Source organism: Leuresthes tenuis, unplaced genomic scaffold (assembly GCF_036924035.1).
Source record: "Leuresthes tenuis unplaced genomic scaffold, fLeuTen1.0.hap1 SCAF_16, whole genome shotgun sequence".
Classification (NCBI taxonomy): domain Eukaryota; kingdom Metazoa; phylum Chordata; class Actinopteri; order Atheriniformes; family Atherinopsidae; genus Leuresthes; species Leuresthes tenuis.
The window spans coordinates 17,525,380-17,546,627 of record NW_027325370.1 but is presented as its reverse complement, the minus strand read 5'-3'; the positions used below and the strand labels follow the sequence as shown (position 1 = coordinate 17,546,627).

The 21,248-nt window shown below is 40.0% G+C and overlaps 1 protein-coding gene across 1 annotated transcript in view; it reads left to right on the top strand.

Moving 5' to 3' along the window:
• Nucleotides 1–21,248, top strand: part of klhdc8b (kelch domain containing 8B) — a 117,417-nt gene that overhangs the window by 62,192 nt on the left and 33,977 nt on the right. The window contains exons 2-3 of the mRNA XM_072366943.1: nt 7,879–8,043; nt 15,945–16,169. Coding sequence (XP_072223044.1) covers nt 7,879–8,043; nt 15,945–16,169 — 390 coding nt within the window. The remainder of the gene's footprint in view (nt 1–7,878; nt 8,044–15,944; nt 16,170–21,248) is intronic.

Genomic DNA, 21,248 nt, shown 5'->3' with positions numbered 1-21,248 from the left:
TCCTACATATAATTGCAATTATCAAATGAAACAGTCCGTTCATTTTAAGGCCACTAATATCCTGTAAGCCTTCGGCCACAATTCCACTATACTGCAAGTCTTGTACTGATCTTAGAATTCATGTAACCCTGATAGAGAATAACAGTATAAATATAGTTTTAATGTCCGATTGCCTTTTATCATCTACTCATGGCGGATATGATACATTAAAATGATGAAACTCTGGCTGTCTGTCGGTTATCTCCATTAAATGCTGGAAAATCTAGAAATGTAACATTTCTAGATTTCACACCCTGCTGTTTTCAAACAATGAAGATGTTTGTTGTAATTATGCAGCCATAATCAGGATCATCTCAAATCATTGTGACTGCATGATTTGATACTTAATTGTGACCTGCCTACCAGGTGCATGCCAGAAAATATTAACTTTACTAAGATGTGTACTTCAAACCTATATGCCTCACTTATGTTAGGTTTTACATGGAAAACACTGTATTTTTGACATTTTTACATTAAATAACAAAGAGAATTGTTTCACAATCTACATTCTGAATGTAAGTTAGGTGAGTGTCAAAGTATTTGATAAATTTTCCTATAGTATATACTTCTGATTATAATTGTACACTTTGTGTATCAAATGTTGTATAAGACGTGTGTTTCTTCATAGAACAGGAAATGGGAAAAAGAAAAAATTCAAACTATGAAATATAAATATAAACTATGACGGAAATGAAGGAAAGCAGAATGTACTGAGAGAAATAAAATGTTAATTAAAAGGCTATGATACAAGGTTATGTTGGATATACTGTGAGTGGTGGTTAAAAATGCTTCTCTCTTAATAACACAACTCTGCATTTGCTTCCACTTCTTTATTTTCGTGTAAGAACATCGACAGAGCATCCAGTAGGAGGGCTAAACACTGCATTATGGAGGATGCAAATGGATGAGCAGTAATGAAAAAAGAGATGAGAGGGAATAGGATAAATGGATAAAATGATAGGCAAGAGAATACAGGATGGTGAAAGAGGATAGATAAAAGGGATAGAAAGTGATGAAAGGAAACTAAAAGCAGCTGTGAGAAAAGCAAAGGACAGGAAAAGTAGTTGGGGACAAGCAGTATATTGACCAGTCTGTATAAGGAATATAAATGGCAGCAGTGAGTTCTGAAAGATGTGCTGCAGTGTAATAAAGGCAGCAGACTGATTTTATAGGAGTTATAAAGGAGGACAGAAGCCATGTTTACGTTGCACATACATTCACTCCGTCCCTCCTCTCAGCCGTCACTGGTGTAATTTACAGTTTTCTTTGTCGTTGTTTTTGATGATCCGTATGATCAGCGCAGGGATTCATGAGCATATTTTTGTCCTGAAAGGTTTATAGGTTGTTTTTTTTTTTTCTACATTTGCTGCAGGTAGTGACTCAGTAGCCTGGCTTTCAGTGGTGATGGATTTTTGTTCACCAAGCACCAACATGCCAAACAGCCACCCCATAATAACAGTCTGTAGTGTAGTTGCCATGGAGTCTCCAAGGGTGACAGGCAGAGAATAGAGCATAGCTTCCTTAATTAGAGGAGAATGTGCATGATTAGGCCAGAACATGAGAGCACGCATGCAGACGTGTGCATTGAGCAGCTCAGAGGCAGAACGACGGGCCTGTGGAGTCACAGACTAACAGTCCACTGGCTTTATATATGTGACACGCTGTCAGGGTTTTAAGTTTACAGGAAGTGACACGTGGACTGTATTTATGTAGCACTTTTCCAGCCTAGTTGACCACTCAAAGCACTTTTACACTACACACACAGCACCTCTTAGTCTGCACAGTGTTACAGGTTGAGCAGTGCCTTTTTTCTTTTGGGGTTCAATGTTTGGAGGCGAGGCCCGGGCTCAAACCACCGAGCCTCCAGCAGGCACACGACCACTCTCCCTCCTGGGCTGCAGGTCTTTTATTGAGGTCACTCAGAGCACCAACCATCACAGTGTCAGGTTGAATTTTTTTCACCGTGTGTTGATTTGTTTTTTTTGTTTTCTGACAGTGTTTGAGCTTTAATCAGCTTATAGTCTTTTGTTTGTGTTTAACAACTAAAGAAATTCTCGTCTTAGTTGGTAAAAGGTGCTGTTGCACAGCTGATGGAAAAGGGCCAGTGTCCATGTTCTTCTGCTCTTCAATCATTCGAGACAGGACTCTGCACAGCAAATCCATTAATGTTATAATTTCCAAACTGTTTCAAGAGGACCACTGTCTCTCAGTCCTGTTGAATTAGCTTTAGTATTCTGGTGCAAGCTCTGGTGAAAGAGCAGCGACTCTTTCAGGAGATGATTAATTTGTCTACTAAACTACTGTTTATTGTCTGGGATAAAATATCACCTCATGGGTGTTCTCCAATTAAACCCAGTCTTACTTCAAAATCTGGAACTTCTGAGAGCTGCTGATGCATTGTGGACACTACAGTATGCTGCAGATATTCAGTTAGATGTAGCATTAAGAAACACCAGCAATATACATGTATTAGAATATGTATTTAAAGTTTGCCTTTTGTGGTTTACATGTTCCGATTGACCACAGCACTGGCATGACACTTTCACACAAACCCATTCACACTCATGATTTTTATTTAACTGCATCCATCTACAGGAGCATTGACTGCCCAACCTTCAACTGCCAGTTGAGACCTGATAAACACGTTAAGTCGGTTGTCCAGTCCAGCTGTTTCCACATGACAAACATTGCAAAAATATAGCCCCTGTTATCCTCCTAGTACAGAAGTTTGTGAACCTTAAACTAAGTGCCTCGTACTCTCAAGTACACCAACCTTTTTTTATGCACATTCCCAGGCCTGAAACTGCCCTGAAGATACCTCAGTTTACAGCTGTTTTGATGTACAGTCGTGTGATATTTCAGTGGGCTTTTAATTGTGTCTATGTGGCCTCTTGAACATGACAACAAATGAATGTATATTGCTGTGCATGTGCAGAGTAGAGCCCTGCACTGGGAATGCAAATCTCGCAGGTTTTAAGATTGCCGGGAGCGGGCGGCTAAATCTAGACCTTGGGTCCCAAGATTGTTGGTAGGACGGAAAGTGCAATTGAGATTGGTGATTAAAAATTAAGGCTGGAGAGTATGAAACTAAAAATAATGTAAATTTGATGTGTGGAAAAGTTTTAAAATGGTTGCTTATTGTTTATATATATATATATATATATATATATATATATATATATATGGGCATCTGATTAGTTTTTGGCCTCAGTTTACATGAGGATTTGTGAGCCAAAGCTGAGAGATTTTTGATTGAATATGTTCTAATTTATTCTGCTCTTGTTCTACTGAAATAAAACCTTTGTATAGTGTATCAATTAGTGGGTCTGCAGGTGCGGGTGGGGTTGTGTGCAGATATTATGGGAGAGACTGAGACGGATGGCAGGAGGGGGCAGTAATGGTCAGAAATTCAGCGGGAGCAGGATTAGAAAAAAAATTGTCCTGTGCAGGGTTCAAGCAGAGATTAGCTTTTATGACAGTGATGTTACTTTCCTGAACTGTAGGGGGAGCGAAAGAGAATACAATTTGCTTAATTATCCATTGTGTAAGTCAGAACTCATCTCTTTTCGAAATGTTTCTGAGTTTTTAGATGTTGGACCCATTGCTGTAGCTGGCATCCAAATGTCTAAATTTGGATTACAAACTACTTTAAGGCCGGCTTCACACCAGGAGCTTTTGATTGTGTGTGAGGAATGTGCAGAGCATTTCAGTTAATGGATTAGAGCATTCACACTGGCTGTGTTAGACATGTCGCAGCCACATCTGGGGGGTGAATTGTTAATGCATGAGGTAAGCGTCAGGAAAGAGCCTTTCATCATAATTTCAGTGTGTAGGCAATGTGCCACAGATATTAGAAGTTCAGCTTACCTGTTATGATGATGATTAAAATGATTTCCAGTTTGGCGAATGGCTGTGATCGACACCCCTTTTTGAGTCATAGCAACCATGAGTTACACAAAACTGGCTATTTATGGCCTTAATCAACGGCAGGCTGTGTCAAAGATTTATATGCCAGCAGTGAATGTGCTGAAGCAGAACTGTTGATGGGGCGAAAATACATGTGAAACTGCGATGCCAGAGTAGAACAAAGAATACACACCACGCACATCACGTTCCTGGTGTGAAGCCGGTGTCACAAGTTTACTGTTCAGACAAAACCACTTAATATTCAAATATGGTTTCTGTACATTTTTTACCAATAATTTCTCTAACTCTGTGTCTCAGGCATCGAGTCATAATTTTTCAGCCCCGAGTAGTATTATTTCGTTTTCTATAGAGAAGAGAAAAACAGCAATGAGCTGCAAACCTTAGCGTTAGCTAGCATTAGCATGCTCCATCAGCTTTCCCAAGTCTGCAATGCATGATGGGTCACATGGACAGAGTTTTGCATAAGATGTTTAGGAATGGAAAGTTTCAGTTTAAATGTCAAACTACACTACTAAATGACTTCCTGGTTACATGGTGGACGATACAGCGATGAAGAGGACAATTTAAACACAGCCCTGCTTTCACTTCCCCTGCCTCGCTGACCCTGCGACTCTCTCCTGTCTGAATTATTGCCAGCTGCGTCTCATCAGACTTGGAGTGTTTATATAGTCTTTTTCTCCTCCTCTTCCTTTGTCAGGCTGTCTGTTCACCATTCTTGGCATTACCCCCGTGTTCAACTCCCGTTTTTCCTGCCTCGTTATTCCCTGGATTCATTTGGATTATCTGAGACAGTCCATGAGTTTCTTTATTAAAGTTTTTTTTTCTTCACCGCCTACTTAATGTTTTTATCCAGCTTAAAATGTGACCAAATTATCGTCTACAGCTCAAAACGTGATATTTTAAGGCCACGCTTGCATTATAAGATTGTGTCATCAGTTCTTTTTTATTACACGGTGTCTACTTCTCTTGTCCTTGAGGGTTTTTAAGTTCAGGTGGGTGTCAGCTGTCACAAGCAAACATTATGTATGATGAAGACGTATTTGAAGTGTTCACATACAGAAAAGGTTCTCTCTCTTGTCATTATATTACACCATGATACAAATAGCTCCAGGTAAATCCATTTGTTTTGCTCTGCTGGTTGTTGAGAAGAACAGGCAGTTTCTCTCTGAGCCTTCCCTGTCTGCAGTCTGTCGTGATGTTACAAGATGTAAATGTCAGGGACATGAGAGTTCTTACAAAGGAAATATGGTTTTCTTCACCAAGATATCCATAATTCTTGTTGTATGTTTATTTAGCTGTTAAGGGTTTCCCCCTGTTGTGTCCTCTCCATTTCACTGGCTGTAGCTCCTCAGTCAGCAATTATTCCCCAATCAACTCCTCCAGGATACAAGGATCCATCGATTCATCAGTCAATTTATAGTTTGATCACCTTTTTTTTTTTTTTTGGAGGGGGGGTGCAAGTGAATAAACCATTCACATAGCACTGGGAAATCTTTATTTTCTCATTAGTAAATATATCAATTGTGCGAATCCCATTGGATGTTACAGCTGGTGAGTGGTGTATGGAGATGGGAGCTTAATTCAGTGTCTGAAGTGGTGTGAAGTCTGAGTTTGTGTGGGAGAGCCCAGCTGGGGGTGCTGAACCTATTAAAAAAAACAAAAAAAAACTTTGGATAGTCTTTGATGTTGAAGCCCGAGCTCCTGCACTCCCTTATACCCACCTTCAGTTCATGCTTTACCCTTTTAATCTCGGCTTTGTCTCAAGTCTTTGAGTCTTTCCTCTTTAAATTCAGCTGATGCTTCAGTTCAGTGGGGACGATTACAAGGAGAATGTGTACAAAGCCCCATTTGGGAGGTGAGGTTTTGGCAGAGGTTGATGTAATATATGATGCAATCGATAACTCCATACTGTGATACTGAATGTGAATGAAAGTGTTATATAGTTCTGCTTCTACCAAATATCACAAGGAAGGTTTTATTCTTTATTTGCTCTGGCGTCTAATTCAGGATGAAATCTGTGCAGCAAGTAGCATCTTAAAAACTTCCCCCCCAGAGAAGATGTTCAAAAAGAAACTCTTAGATATCCGAGCTCCCTTCTGGGTATGAAAATAATTTAGCACATTTAATCTCAGTGAAAACTGGCTCTCATTTAATTTAACAAGGAAATGCTGATCATGCTGCTGCGGCAAAGCAGTGAAAATAAAAGCTCAAAAAAACTATTTAGTTTGACAGAAATTTTCTTTGTGCTGTGTTCAACTGGTTTACACACATCCTTCATGTTTGATCAGCTGTAACCCCCCCCCCCCCCCCCCCATTTATCTTTTACATACTTCCAAATGTCTCTCCAGCCACACTGAACAACACTGCTGAAAACATTTTAGTGAACAAACTTGTTCTTTGTGGCAGGTCAGCCCATAGATTGACAAGAATAAAGAGATCAAAAACCACATCAACACCTGTTAACATCTGGCTTTTGAGTGCAGTGTGAAAATGTTTAATCTGCATTCAGTCCCAAGTCAAATGACTCCGCAGTAGTTTTGTGTGTTTAACGGCTCCATCTGCACACCGGTTTTCACTGAGGAGCTGCAGTTGGGAGTAGAAGAGTGGGAACAGCTGACTTTTACTTTACAGAAAACGTGTATTTCCCTCCCTTCATGTTGTGATTACAGGCTCTTCCACTGAGAGATAGTGGTATTCTGCACCAGTGAGTTGTAGCTCTCAGACACTGAGGGTAAGACCCTTCCTGAGACAATGGGAAAGGATTCAGCTGACTTGTTTTAGCCCATCTTTAAAAAACCTGTTTTAACACTCTTTCTTGGTGTAAAAACGGCAGACGTGTGAATGTTTCATCACAAGCTTACGAATCCGACTTTCCCCACCAGTCACCCAGCACTGAGAAAGCCTTTTTGATGAAAGATATAGAATCCAAACAGGAATCCACTTACTTTCTATTCAAACATTTAGGGTTACCATTACCTGGATGGCTAAGGATCTAAACCAAAGTAAAGTTTGTGATGATCCCTTATTCGATAATCATGAAACCTGCCATTTCAGTGTTCTGCTCGATCCACCAAACTCCTGTGATCTGGTGATCCTGCCTCCTATTTCACCCACATGCACAGCACCACCCTTCATGCTGTGAAAGTGTTCTTGCTGCACTATTCGGTTTATGTACAGCAGTACAATTGGATTTCCTCTGTCATAACTGCTGAACTACGTGAGGATCGCTGCATTCAGAGTGACAGATTTATTATTGCTCGATTGTTCACAGTTTAAGTCACAGCTCTGAGGAGCTATCATCTGTCTGGATGACTAAGGCGCCCCATCCCCCTCTTTCTCCTCTGCTTTTCCTGTCTCAGTTTCTCTGTCTCACTCTTGTGCTTCGTCACATTTGCACTGTCACAACTTGTGCTAATTGTCTGTTAATCTAAACCTCATCTGTTCTGTTATCTCATGCTGGTGTTTTCTCCTCTCCTCCCCTCTTTGCTTTGCATCTCTCTCTTTTTTCCTCCCCCTGCAGTATTTGAGCAGGAGTTTGTTTCTGCTTGCGCAGCAGGATTCTTCTCCCCGTTTTCTAATGACACTGCAGTAGTTGTATGTTTGTATCTGTCCTTTGTGAAAACCTAATTTGGGGGTGCAGTAGAAGTTTTGTAGACTCAGACATACATATTGCAAATTGCTTGGATCCTATTGAGAAATGAGACAGAAAGCAGATACGACAGGTCGAGCAGAAGAGGAAAGATGAAAGGGCACAGCAGTGCAGCACTTCTTTGTATGTTTGCAGGTATTTTTCCTCAGTTCAGACAGTCTGTGTACAGTATTATCGACCACATTGTTTCTAAGTCAGGAAATGGTAATGCATTCTATTAAAGCTATTAATATACACTGTTCCTCTCGTGTGCCTCTCTGCAGATGGGAAGGTATATGCATTAGGAGGTATGGGAGCAGACACATCACCCCAGGCTCTGGTGAGAGTCTATGAGGCAGAGAAGGACGAATGGCAGCCGATGACCTCCATGCCCACACCGCGGTACGGAGCGACGCCCTTCGTAATAGGAAACCGAATCTACATGATGGGTAAGACATGGAAATATTAATCTATTCTTTCTTTTTTTAAAACATCGTATAAACATCACAACAGTTAACAACAGTCTGTAGGAGGATGTTTGCTTTTATTGTGGCGGTTGGTCCTGATCTCGCTTGGAAAAACATCAAAACAACTTTTTTTTTGCTGTTTTGTAAATGAAGTGCACATAAAACCTGTGGCAACAAAACACATTTCAAGCATTGGGCATTTGTTCAGTACATTCTGCAGTTTCTTTCTCTTTCATCGGTATTAACAGTGGATTATTTATTTTGCTGTTGGCCTACGATGAAATGTTTTAGAAAACTTGATGTTTTTTGTACTGTGTTGCTCAGTGGAACATGTAAATGAATTCTAATGAAAAGTGCAAACATCTAACTTGAGTTGGGGTCCAAAGTAAGAGATCCCCACAATCGAGCTGGTAAGTAACACACAAAAGCTTTCTTATAAGTATCAGAGAAAGTTCCCCCTCTTTTTTTTGTGTGTGTGTTTGTGTTGGCACCAACGAATTGAAAGCAATTCTTATTAAAAAAAAAAGAAAAAAAAGACCAAAAACACCATTTGTCACCTTCCTTAGAACAGGAGGTTTCTCAGCCTGAGGGGAACCATCTGTGTCGGACCTGGGTCTGAATGATGTGCCGTAACATTATGATTGGTCCAGATGATGCAAGAGACCGACTGAACATGCAATCAAGACTCCCAAAACCTGCCTTTACAAATACGTAAAATATCAATAAATAAACAACAGTTCTTAATTAGAATCCAACATTTAGAACAGATCAGATGGACAGTGAAGCCCAAGCTTGCTTTTTATAATATGAAATGGAGGAATGAAGTTGTTTTGAGTCATCCACCAATCTGTCTGACTGTTCTGTCACTTAATCAGTGAGCTATTCAGTCCACGTAACTAACAGTTAGCCCTGAGAACTGCGGTCCGAAGGAAAAGAAAAATGAATAAAACAACAGGAACTAAAGGGGTCAAAGCAAGGCTAAAAACCAACAGTTCTGGGCAGCAGGTGGAAACAAGGCATGACTAAAGTGTTTTAAGGCATGTAGGTTGTTTCTTAAAAAGCTCACTGTATCGTAGAGTAAGGGCTGTTTGACTGCATGGAGTCTCTGTATAGAGCAGTCAAAGTATATCACAGTGCACAGTATTGTTGAATCAGTGGTTATTAACCCAGCGAACAGACACAACTGGGAGCTGTACAGAGGCTGAAGCTCCTCAGCGCAGCCGCCACAGGTTCAAATCCTGGCTTTTGCTGCAGGTTTTTGCACCCCAGCTGCCACTAGTGTCTCAAATCCTTTAAAAAGAAGAAAAATAAAGAGGTGAAACTGCTAAAATTTGGTTAATATCTGTTAGATACAAGAAAAAGTAACATTATGGGAAAAAAATTAACTCATTGTTCTTAATTTTACTAATAAACATTGCAGTAACAGATGTTCATGGTAAGTTACTGGGCTAATTAACAGTGAAGCTAAAAAAAAAGAAAATAAGAAAAATACAGAATTAGGACATCTTATGGCAACCTTGGCAATAATTGTTCTACTTCTTGTATTTGTCTCCTTAAATGCAGGTCGTCTGTGGATAATATAAGATTCCACAGACTTACATGTTGCAGGACCATATTTAACACCACTTCATGCTCAGAGCTCCATCTCTCACATAAAACCTGAGTCAACAAGTGAAAGTTTGGCCAACTTCACAGGGGTCATGATTTCAGTGTTTTGCTTTTGCATGCACAGCCATGTGTTTTGGGAATTGAGTGTTTCAGTGTTTTCACTAAAAGCCTTTCAATTCTGACTTTGTGTTTTGCACTTTTAGAGCTGTGAGATGGAGTGACGGTGACAAAAATCCATCTCGGATAGATCCAACAGTCAGAAGGACAGACTGAAGGTTAAAAGCTGCTCTTTAGGGGGGAAAAAAGGAGTTTGGAGCGAAACTTGACTGATATCCAATTTCCATCTATAATAACTTTTACTTTTTTATGAATAGTCTTTTAAGGTAGCTGTTATTGCTTTTTGAAGCGCGTTTTAAATTTCACATCACTCCTGAGAGAGAAATTGGAAACTCCGAAGGCAGAATTAAATAATTTTATTTCACAGAGGATGCATTTTGCAAACAACAGCACAGTCCACATTTATTTCCATATCTACATTTTTGTCCTCTTCGCTCCACTGGAAGCACAAAATAACAGTGTATGAACAGTAAAGAGAACCAAACGTGCTGCAACTTGAGTCAGAAAGACAGAAGCTTGACATCAGTCTGCATAAGGAAATATTAGACATTGATCTGAATATAATTTAGTAGAAGATTTAATTTTAGTCTCCATGTGGTCTTTTGAAAGAAAAAGTGAGCTGTCCTCACTCTTCTAAGCTTCCCGTCTGAAAACATGCAGCAGTGTGTGCGACTTGGACACTGAGCTTGTGATGCGTTCACTGACCAGTAAAAGAAGTCTTACACCCACATCACAAGTTTATTATAAATCAAGTTATATTATGTGAAGAATGTTATTCTTACCTTAGTATTATTTCTAATTTTCCTTAAATAAAAATAAATTTAAAAAAACCCCAGCTCCAATCAGTAATTTATTCCTATGTGGATTAAATAATTATACAAAAGGAGATATTGATAAGGTGCCGCTCACTGGTCCAATCGGTTTGGCAAGTCAGTGAAAGTCAGGATCAGTTCCTTCCCTGCCCTTCTTGATTTTGATTGTTCAGTGAGACGGAAGTGAACCCCGTTGATGGTGTTCGAAAAAGTTGAACCATTTTTAACTTACAGCCCTGTGAGCTCAGCAGGAAAAAGAAGTGATTTTAAAAAAAGGAAAAAGAAAAGCTGCATGCCGAGAGAGCTTTTTGACAATCAACTTTGAGTTCTGTGGAAAATGGACACTGCCAACACAAAAACAGCTGCCTGTGGACACGGACACAGAAGCAGCTTTTACAGACTGTACTTTCATTTTGTGCTCAATCGACCTCTAATGGACCAGCAGATGTTTCAGCAAGTAGCTCAAGAGCCACGTTGTGGGGGATGGAGTAATGGGTTGACACAGCCATGCATTTTCCTGTGGGGACTACTGTTTGTTTCATACTTTAAACCAATGCTCTCATAACTTTACTTTAACGTATTAACCATGAGTATCCATGTCCAAAAACCTTATAATTTGCTTTTAACCCAAGCTATTATCCTAAATATAACTCGTGCATGTAGCCTTAGGTCACTTCTGCAGTTTAGATTCCAGTCAGAGAGAAAGATAAACATTCGTCCAGAGTTTAAATATAAATTTACATTTAAATATGGAACACTTGAAGTGAACTGCATGCAACCTTTACTTTAGCAGTATGCTTTAGTTTAATACCCTGTTTTTGCAGACAAGTAGATTTGGCTCAGTTTTGCATCATTTAGTCTTTGTTGCAGCTGATCTTGAGTAGCTGCAGTAGTAGGTTCTGGCTCTGATTATTTGCATGCACCTGGACTCTTCTACTACGAAGCCATGCTGTTGGAATTGATGCAAGATGTGGTTTAACATGGTCTTGTTGAAATATGCAAGGCCTTCCCTGAAACAGATCTGGATGGGAGCAGATGTTGCCGTTTATACCTTTCAGCTTTGATGGGGCCTCTCCGGATGTGCAGGTTTCCAGTTTTGGTCCGGATCATTTTCACATGTGGCTTCTTCTTTGCATGATAGAGCTTTAACCTGCATTTGTGGATGTTACGGTGACCTGTGTTCACAGACACTGTTTTCTGGAAGTGTTTCTGAGTCCATGCAGTGATTTCTTTTTCAGCTGTGTCTCTTGTTCACTTTGATGTCTGCAGATTCTCTGAATCTGTTGATGACATTATTTTCAGTAGAAGATGGATTATTCAGCAACATTATAAAATTGCTCTAGAATTTGTAGAAGTTTTTTGCAGACTGCTTAACATCTGTCCATCTTCACTTTTGAGAGATTCTGATTACTGACCTGTTGCAAATGAACCCAATTAGTTCCAACATGTTTTCCCAGCTGTTTCTTTTTTGTAGCACCTACTTTCTTTTGTTGGCTCTGTCTCATCCTTTCGAGATTTAATGCAGCCATCAGATTTAAGATGAGCTAATATTGATCATCTTCTTTTACAAAGAATTTCTCTTTTTAATTTACATTTTGCACAGCCCTCTAACCTTTCCCTTTGCGACACAAGTTTTCATCCATCTGAAATTGAACACTTGAATTGTCCGTTTTTCAGGTGGAGTTGGACATAAAGTCGTTGCAACACAGTTAACACTCCCTGCATCGTATTGAATTAAAATCCCTTCTGAATTTCATTGGATAAAACTCTCCTGTTCCTAATTTTGGCTGTTTAAGAGGTGCATACACACCATATGCAACAGACTGAAGAGAATCAGAGGATCAGACTGCACTGTCACGCTGACAAAAAGTCAATACTGTTTTCAACATTTTGTTGTAGTGTATTATTTCATTAAAATTATTTATTGAAATTATTTTGTCTCTGGCATGCACGTTATAATGAGGGGTGCATTTTAATCTTCCTCCCCGGGGGCTTGTACTCATTATACATTCAGTTAAACACAGCAGGATGCTGGAGCTAGCCAATCAGGTCACTCTAGCTTCTGTTTATACAAGCAATTAGAATAAAAAAGAATAATCCTTCATTTGCTCCTCAGAGGGGAAATTTGCATAATTTCAGCAGCATCAGGATGGACTAGATGCAGAAATAAAATGTTTGAAATAAGCTTTCAAAAATAAGATACAAAAATAAAAACTATACCAAAAACAATACAAAAATCTTCATTAGCTTAGCTGTTAGCATTAGCTACTGCAAAAGGAAAACAGGTCAATAAATAAATCATGAGGAATTATTTCTCAGATACTTCCATTTCCCTGCTCTGAGGTTCAGGATCTGAGCTGGAGCTGATCCCTCTTTGTGGCTCAGTTTCTTCAGTCCAGCGTTGAACTAGACCAAGTTATTTAAACAGTATGTACAGCAACTGAAAAGTAGTTGCTGTAAATACAGTCTTTAGCTAACTCTGCTGGAACTTTACCCTCAAATAGTTTATCCACTGGGCTCTTCTATCCTCTGAGGCTGCTGGTAGATGGAAGACACATGCTCCTCAGTACAGCCAACAACAGAACATTTCCAACAGAAGCTGGCTTCATCCGTCCAGCAGGGTGGATGAGAGTGGGCGGGACTTAAAAATGGAGTGAATTTAAGTGGTGACGCACTTTTTGAAATGAAAATTGGAACGCCTCGTTAAATTAGAAACTATAAAATCAAAGACGGAACTAATTAAAAAATTTGGGGAGTTTAACACTTTCTGGTGACTTCACACACCTTAATATATGCTCCAAGGAACAGAAATAAAAGTTCTTTTTCTGGAAATTACACTGTTTGTCTGTTGAAATAGTTTAAGGGTTTCTCAGCACCGGATCTTCAAAATTGATGACAATAACATCACATGATGCAGTGAAAAAAGGACCTGATAATATAATAAATGGCAAGTTTAAAGCATAGCCTCACATTGATAAATACAATACATCCCAACCAACAGATTCCTGGTTGATATGCAGATATTTATTCTCCCAGTCATCATCTCTCTTACACTAACTTCAGATTTGTCTCCCAGGCACCTCGTGTGAATAGATTGTCTGCTCACTCTTAAAAAGTTTCTGACCTTTTACACTCAGTTGTGTGTTAGGATCTGTGGGTACCTGAACCTGCATTGTTTTAAATTTGTTGAGTTCCCAGTCCGCAGCAGACTTGCTGGCGTAGTAACTCATCAGGTCTCAAACTACTAAATAATTCTTAGTGCGTATGTGCGCACAATTTAAATCAAGGATTTTGCAGCAGTGTCGGTAATGGCAGTCAGCGTGTGTGCGGCTTAAAAGTGCGCATCAGCAAGTCAGCAGCAGAAATTATTCAGTGAAACAAAAATACAGAATGAGTGCAAACGCACCATAGTCGAGTATCTGATACTCATTACGTACCAGCCGGTATCTTACACCTACATCTGCAATAACAGCCTCGGCTGCAGCAGGAACGACTCATGAGTTATTGATAATACAAGCAGCACTCCCTGTAGGAGCAAAACTCCTTACACAGCAGCTAGTTTGCATTTTCCCAGGCCTTTAAAAGCGCTTTGCGACATGAACTAAAGTGAGAAACTCACTTTTTTTTTTTTTTTTTTTTTAAAAGCTCAGAAAAATCACCAACAGCAGAAATTTCCACCGCTTATTACAGAGTTAAGTACCTGGATTTGTACACTAGAAAATATGAATTCATTCTCTGCATTACATACGGATGGGGGGAATATCGTTTCTTAGCGACTGCAGCGCAGCATACAGCAGATTAGACTTTAATAGACAGATTCTCAGAAGCACTAACTTTGTTCTTTAGCAGGGAGCTTCTTGGTAGAATCAGGTCTGCTATAAATAAATAGACTTGAGGTGAAGTTTTCTGTGTTTCTGTGTTACAATAAACCAGACACTCTTCTATACAAGGGGTCTACCAGGTATGGTCTTGGTCAAGTTATTGGATGTGTCGTTGCGACTGGATGAAGTTACGGAACTTCTTCATTATGTTCTGTCAACATGAACGACTTTCACATTTTTCTGTCATTGTTTAAAAAGAAAAATGAAATCAGTTAATGACCAAAACATTCAGTTAATGTGTGCACATCTTTGTTCTTAAAGACATTTCATCTCCAAAAAAGGCGTCTTAAGTTTTAAATTGGTTGGTGGGTATTATCAGGGCCCTTCACACACAGGTCGTTAAGGTCACAGGTGTCACTGAATCCCCCGAACAGTGTGCGGGTCGTTGTTTACCCGTTCCAAAGAGCATGTTTTAGTCACAGGATCCAACGTATGAATGCTTGTGAAACCGCCTGGAGTAGAGAGACATGGTGGCAGGTTCAAGTGCTTTGAGTGTTTCTCCAGTTTGACAAAGATGGTTTCCTTGACTCATCTCTCGAACCAGCCGTCTTCTCTGTCCAGAATGTGGACATTACTGTCCTCAGAAGAGCGAACCTCATACTGAGTCTGGACCTGAAGAGCTGGCTCTCCTGTGAATGTTAACTGAATGTTAACTGTCCAATTTCACAGAAAATCACATGTTGTATTCTGCTGCAGTCAACAGATCTTTTTGCTTGAAATCTCCTTTCTTTCTGCTGCACTAATGCTTCCCACTCAGTTCAACTCTTTGTCTCACTATCGATCTCCATGCCGTCCTGCCCACTCCAGCTGACCCTCTTCCATTTTTCTTCTTTTACTCCTCCACATTCTCCTCTCTGTGTTAGCTCTCTCCACAGTTTGTCACTTTTCTCTCTTAATTTCCGTATGTTTCTCCCTCCATCGTTTTTTTTCCCCTAAACCCTCTCCAATCCCCTCCTTTGTCCTTCTTTTCACCTCTAACACCACTTCTGTCTGCATTGTCTCCGTCTTTCAGATCCTTACTGCCCTTTCAATGCTCCCTCTCACCACTTTGCCACCCTCTAGTAGTTGTATTTTACAAGGTTAAGTTATGATTTGTTGAAGTAAACGACTTGTAGGCGTCCTTGGGGAGCACCCTGCTGCTCTGTTGTGCTTTCAACCCAAAGTAATGTTGGTCTGCTTGCCAGGCTTTGTGACAAAGGCTAGATTAAAAGACAGTGAGACAAGAAAAGGAAATAAGGTCACTGTCACACAGGAAACATGTATTGGTCATTGGACTTTATTCATGTACATACCAGTATGCTTGAAAGCCTTTCATGTTTGTGGAGAAGCATGCAGATGCCACCCCTTCACAATTTGTTATTATGCCATCCCATTTCTGCAGATTTGAACGGATTCATTATCTAGTGGACAAGGAAAGCTCTGATATCACCTTAAACGCGTTTGATCTTTCTCTCCCCTCCTCCAGGCGGTCGTCAGGGAAAGATGCCGGTGACGGCCCTCGAGGCTTTTGACCTGGAGATGAAGAGCTGGACGCGCTACCCCTGCATCCCCAGCCGGAGGGCTTTCTCCTGCTGCGCCACCAATGAGCGAAGCCTCTTCAGCCTGGGAGGTCTCCAGCAGCCGGGGCCACATAACTTCTACTCCAGACCTCACTTTGTCAGCACCATGGAGGAATATGATCTGGATCAGGGTAGGGGTTGATTTTTACTCCGTCTTTAGACTGAATACACAGAGGTATGAAGGCTTAATTTACAATGTAGCGGAGTAAAAACAAGAGAAAAAAAGCACAATAAAAAATAAAAATTCTTAAAAGGATTTTATCAAACCCAGGTGTGATGAGTAAATTAAAATACATTAAAGAATGAAAATCATGAATAATTAGTCTAAATATAAATGAGTTTAGTCCTCTCCGACTGGTCAACCAGGCGCACTAAGGGTGGTGTTGCTGCTCCAGTGTTCATTCTAAATTCTAATCGTATCCCAGCCATGCTTATCTAAATTATGTGATGTAAAAGGTCATGCAATATTAATAGCATTGCTATTTACAGGCCTTATTAAAAAGTGTGTTTACATGGATATTTAGTATTTTGAATATGAGCTTTACACTGAACACTTGTGAATCCATGATAAATGTATCCGTTACTGAGAGCTGTGGGAAATGGACTCCTGTAACATAAACACTGCAGCATTTAAATGATCACTCTGATAATCACGTAAGCATAAATGAAACAGGAAGCCAGCGTCCTGTTAGGTGTCCACTGAAAAACTTCTGTCTGGTCTGTGTGAGCGTATTTACCCATTTCACCTCGTTGCCAGCATTCAGAAATCAAATTAAAGCCCTTTTCACACATGTACTGCTTTCCGTTAATCTGTTGGTAAATTAACATTTTGCCTTTGTGTATCCCCGCCCCCACTGGTGCTTTCCTGGACCATTTTGACTCTGTAGTCTGAGGCCGGATTTGCTAACATACGCTTTTAATTTAGTGTGAATGACTGAAACCCGTCACAGATGAAGCCAATCATGTGATGAATCATGTGTGAAAGGGGCTTAACATACTTTGAGCATCCTTTCATTCACAGAACTCCAGCTTGCATCGTGAGGTTTCTCAAATCCTGTATAAACACAAAAGTTAAACAATTCCTCCATGCAAATTATTTGCTTTGAAGCGTCGTTTAATTCCCATGAAACATCTTCTGCTCAGTGGTCGCTCTGTTTCACGGGGACAGTTTTTCTTGTCACACTACATGCGTTTTACTGGAAATCGGTTGGCTTGTTAGCTGAGAAGGAAGCTGAGGTTTGGGCTGGGCTACTAAAAATATGTCAGATTGTTTTCAAAAGAGCAACTTGTGTTTAATGTGTTGGACAAATGATGCTTAATTTCTGTTGAAATGTCACCAGAACTACCCCGCCAGCACAGGCCCAATTACAGACTGAAGCCTTTCTGCTGTTAATGTGAACTAAACTGTTCTCAGTCACGTCAAAGTCATTTTATCAGAAGATGGTTTATTTTTAAAATCTGCTGGTTGGAAGGTGTGGTGTTGAGTGGTTTTATTTCTGATTCACTGCGTTGGCTGATAACGGACAATAAAAAAAGGAAATGAGAGGCTTTATAAGAAATCAGCTGCATTTAAAGACAGCAGGAGAGAAGCAAACAGATGTTAACACAGCTGGACATTAGGTAAATACCCTGTGTTCTGTACAAGTCATCAGTACTATAGTGATAAAAGCTTTCACAAACTTTGGCCTTATGGCCCAGCCTTTGTTGTGGCTATACGTAAAAGCTTCTTCTTAATGTGAATTTTCCCTTTGAAATAGTTTTTATTACAGAAGTACTTATCTGATTACTCCATTAATTGGTGGAATAATCTATCGAATACTCAATAACCTCATTTGCAGCAGTCCTAAGCTGATCTTAACCAGGATACTCAAACACACTTTAACACGCTCACATGCAGTCTGTGTCTACTTTGTTGTGATAGTGTTGGAACAGACAGCATTATGGAAAATAAATGATATTCTTTCTACTTAATAGACAAAACTGCTAGAAAATCTGATCTGACAGTGTACTGAGAACCAGTGTACAGATGTCTTAAACAGATTTATAGAAACTATCATAGTTGATAAGATAATGTAATACATTTTCCCACTTTTAAGTGCGTCAGTTTGGATGTCGGGTCGACGGTTCAGTTGTTGGAAAACTGACTGGAATACTGATGAATAGAACTTCACACAAAGACAACTCGGGTAGTCTGTTCTGTCAGTTCCTGAGAAAGGTCTCATTCTAAACATCCCAGCGTGGTTGATTTGATTTGTGTCCAATACAAACCCTGAACGCTGATCTGTTCGCTGCCCGTAAATGGAAAGAATACGTTAGTTGTGTCAGATCCTCTCACAGCTGCTGCTGCTGCTGCTGATGATGAGAAAATGCTCTTCATCAGTGAATGAATTCAGCAAACACTCCCATCACCGGACCTTTTGCTGACACGTTGTGGATTCTTTGATATGTTGCTACATAAAATATAACTGAACGAAAGCATGTGAAGAATGTTGGGAATAAATCCTCTCCTGGTCGAGGTGAAGCCGACACCTCTGGGTTTAAAGCTGCTCGCGTTAATCTTTTTCTGGCTTTAACCCTTTACCCGAGTCATAACTAAAAAAAGGAAATGGCACCTAAAACACACAACATTACTCTGAGATCACACAGACCAGCTTTAATTAGCCCATATTATCATTTTATACTTTTATGCTTGGAGCACATCTTCTCTAAATCCCATTTTCAGCACCATGAAAACAGGTTAAGGTGCCTCCCTCATGGATGGCGTTAGGCTGTAATTAGGTCGATTATTAACAAAATGAGACTCTTGATGTTCCACAGGTTTTGCATCGTCTCTTTGATAGAGGGGAGATTCAAGTCCCTGTTGGAGTGATGGATTTTCAGTCAATCTAAAGGGATTATTATTACAGTTTTACCTTTATGTAAATCAGCAAGTGGGCTGAATTCATCCAGAAGTCTCCTGTGACGGCATACAGGGGAGGAAAAAACAATAATTCTTTATCAAACACTGCATCTACAGTTAGTCTAGTTTCATTAAGACGCAACAAAGTGTTCTATCATCAATGGATAAGCTGACGGCATCACTCACCGTCCCCACATGAAGTCGTTTGCCAGGTGGCTCTCACAGATGGCTCGAACACTGGCGTCAGATCATTCATAAGAGACCTTTTTACAGTTGACAATTCAGCCTCGAGGCATAAGGAAGTGTTTGGTTGTCAGATGGACAGACAGATAATATTTTATTGGTTCAGAAGGGGAACTGACTTGTTACACCACTGAGTCTACATTAAATCATGAGAGCAGTCAGTGGCACTGGGAGATTGTGACTCCTTTGTGGTGTGTTGGTGTTACAGAGGACACAGCAGACTGCTGTACGTTTCCAGTTTCACTGCAGCTGTCAGTCTCTTTTAAACGTGACCACAGTCATTCTTTAGCCCTCAACTAAATCTTAAAAATTTTAACTTGATGAGACTGAGCAATAATTCGTGAGTTTTAATATTCTGCTTGTGTGAATCAATGAAATATCTTAATTATTCCACACATGCTTTTTCCCCTCTTTGCTTTAGCGCTGACATGGTCCTTAAATCCTCTGCCAGCAGCGACGGTCGTGATATCTTTGGAAGCAGTTTATTCAACACACAACTCCCTTTGAATCTGTGAAATCTTTTGTTTTTTCTTAATTATTACTCTCCAAATGTCCCGAGTCGCAGCCGTCTGGATCTTTAGAGTTAAGAGCATCTACTGAACTTCAAATTGAATTACTTAAGTAGGAAGTCAAACTAAAGACCAGATTAATGAGAAGCTGGAAGTGACCTCTGACCTCCTTGCACTACCTGCATCTCTTCTGAAAAAGCCAGTTCGGTTGTTGTTTAATTTTTATGCAGGTGCTGCATCTATTACTGCCAAAAAGGACAACTGGCAATATGCAGCAGTAAAGCAGTTCCCTGTGGGAAAACTGACAAAAGACTCGACCAAGTTGGGAATGCAAATGTAGCGGGGGGGGGACAAAAAAAAAATAGCGTATTCTTCAGAACTGTAGAGGAGGCTCATTTAGTAAAGCAGAAGAAAACTGAAATGAACAACATCAGTTCCTCTGGGGGAAGAAGCATTGATGCCTTTTGTTAGTATGCCCAGTTATTTGCTTAGCAATGCTTCCTGACTGACAAAATGACTGGCTGCTGCATCAAACAACAGTTTAGTTCACCACAGTTGAGTAGAGACTAGTTTTAAAACCGCTTGAACACACTCTAAGGTGAGGTGGGGAAAAGGCAAAGTGAGTTACTGCAGCGCTTTTAACCAACTTTATCCAACTCAGTAATTTACACAATTCAAACTTTCAAGGGGAGTCGAGGTGGTCAACTTTACAGTAAGTTGATACAAAGATGTGCCGTCTTGCTTCATGGAACTAGAATATTCAGCAGCTGCAGACTCCATGGGTAAAGTAACACTGCAGGAGAACTGCTGACTACATCCATGTATGCTGAGAGGATGAACCACAGAGTGCACACACAGGTCCGTTTTACTTAGAAAACAACAAATGTCGTCTCAAGACACAAAGACATAGTCCTATTCAATGTAATACAATCAGCCCAAACAATTCCATCTAATTAAATTCTAAATGAGTCTAATTAAAATATTTAATGAATAAAGGAAAATTAGAAAATAATAATAAGAATAATAATAAAGCTGTTGGGAGGGTGGAATGTCATTGTCACTAACACAGATTTTAATTAGTCGAATGTGAACAGCCTCCAGTGACAGATGAATTCTTGGGTAAACGCCACATTTAATCAAAATGTGATACTTTTTGATAGATTTGTGTCCATGGAGAACAAATATGTGAGTCGCTTCAGGATTTGAAGGAATTACTTAAACAGCAGCTCTTTATTTAACCTGTGACATGATCTAAATGTATACTTCATCTCCAGTAGCATCAGAGACTGAATCTCAAGCTCCAGAGTTGTGTGCAGCCTCAGAAATGTCCGCACTCGAATCATGATGATTCATAGCCTCAGACAGATGGATGAATATGTGGCCGCAGTTCAAAGCTCTCGACAGTGAATCGTGATGGGATTCTGCTTGACTGACATTTAGAGTAGGAGCGAGAAAAGTCTGAACTAGAAGAAAAGTTGGCCAAACTCAAGGAAAGCCTAAAAAGAGCCAAAAAGAGGATGTTTTTGAGATTTTTGCTTTTACAGAAAAAAATCCTTTTG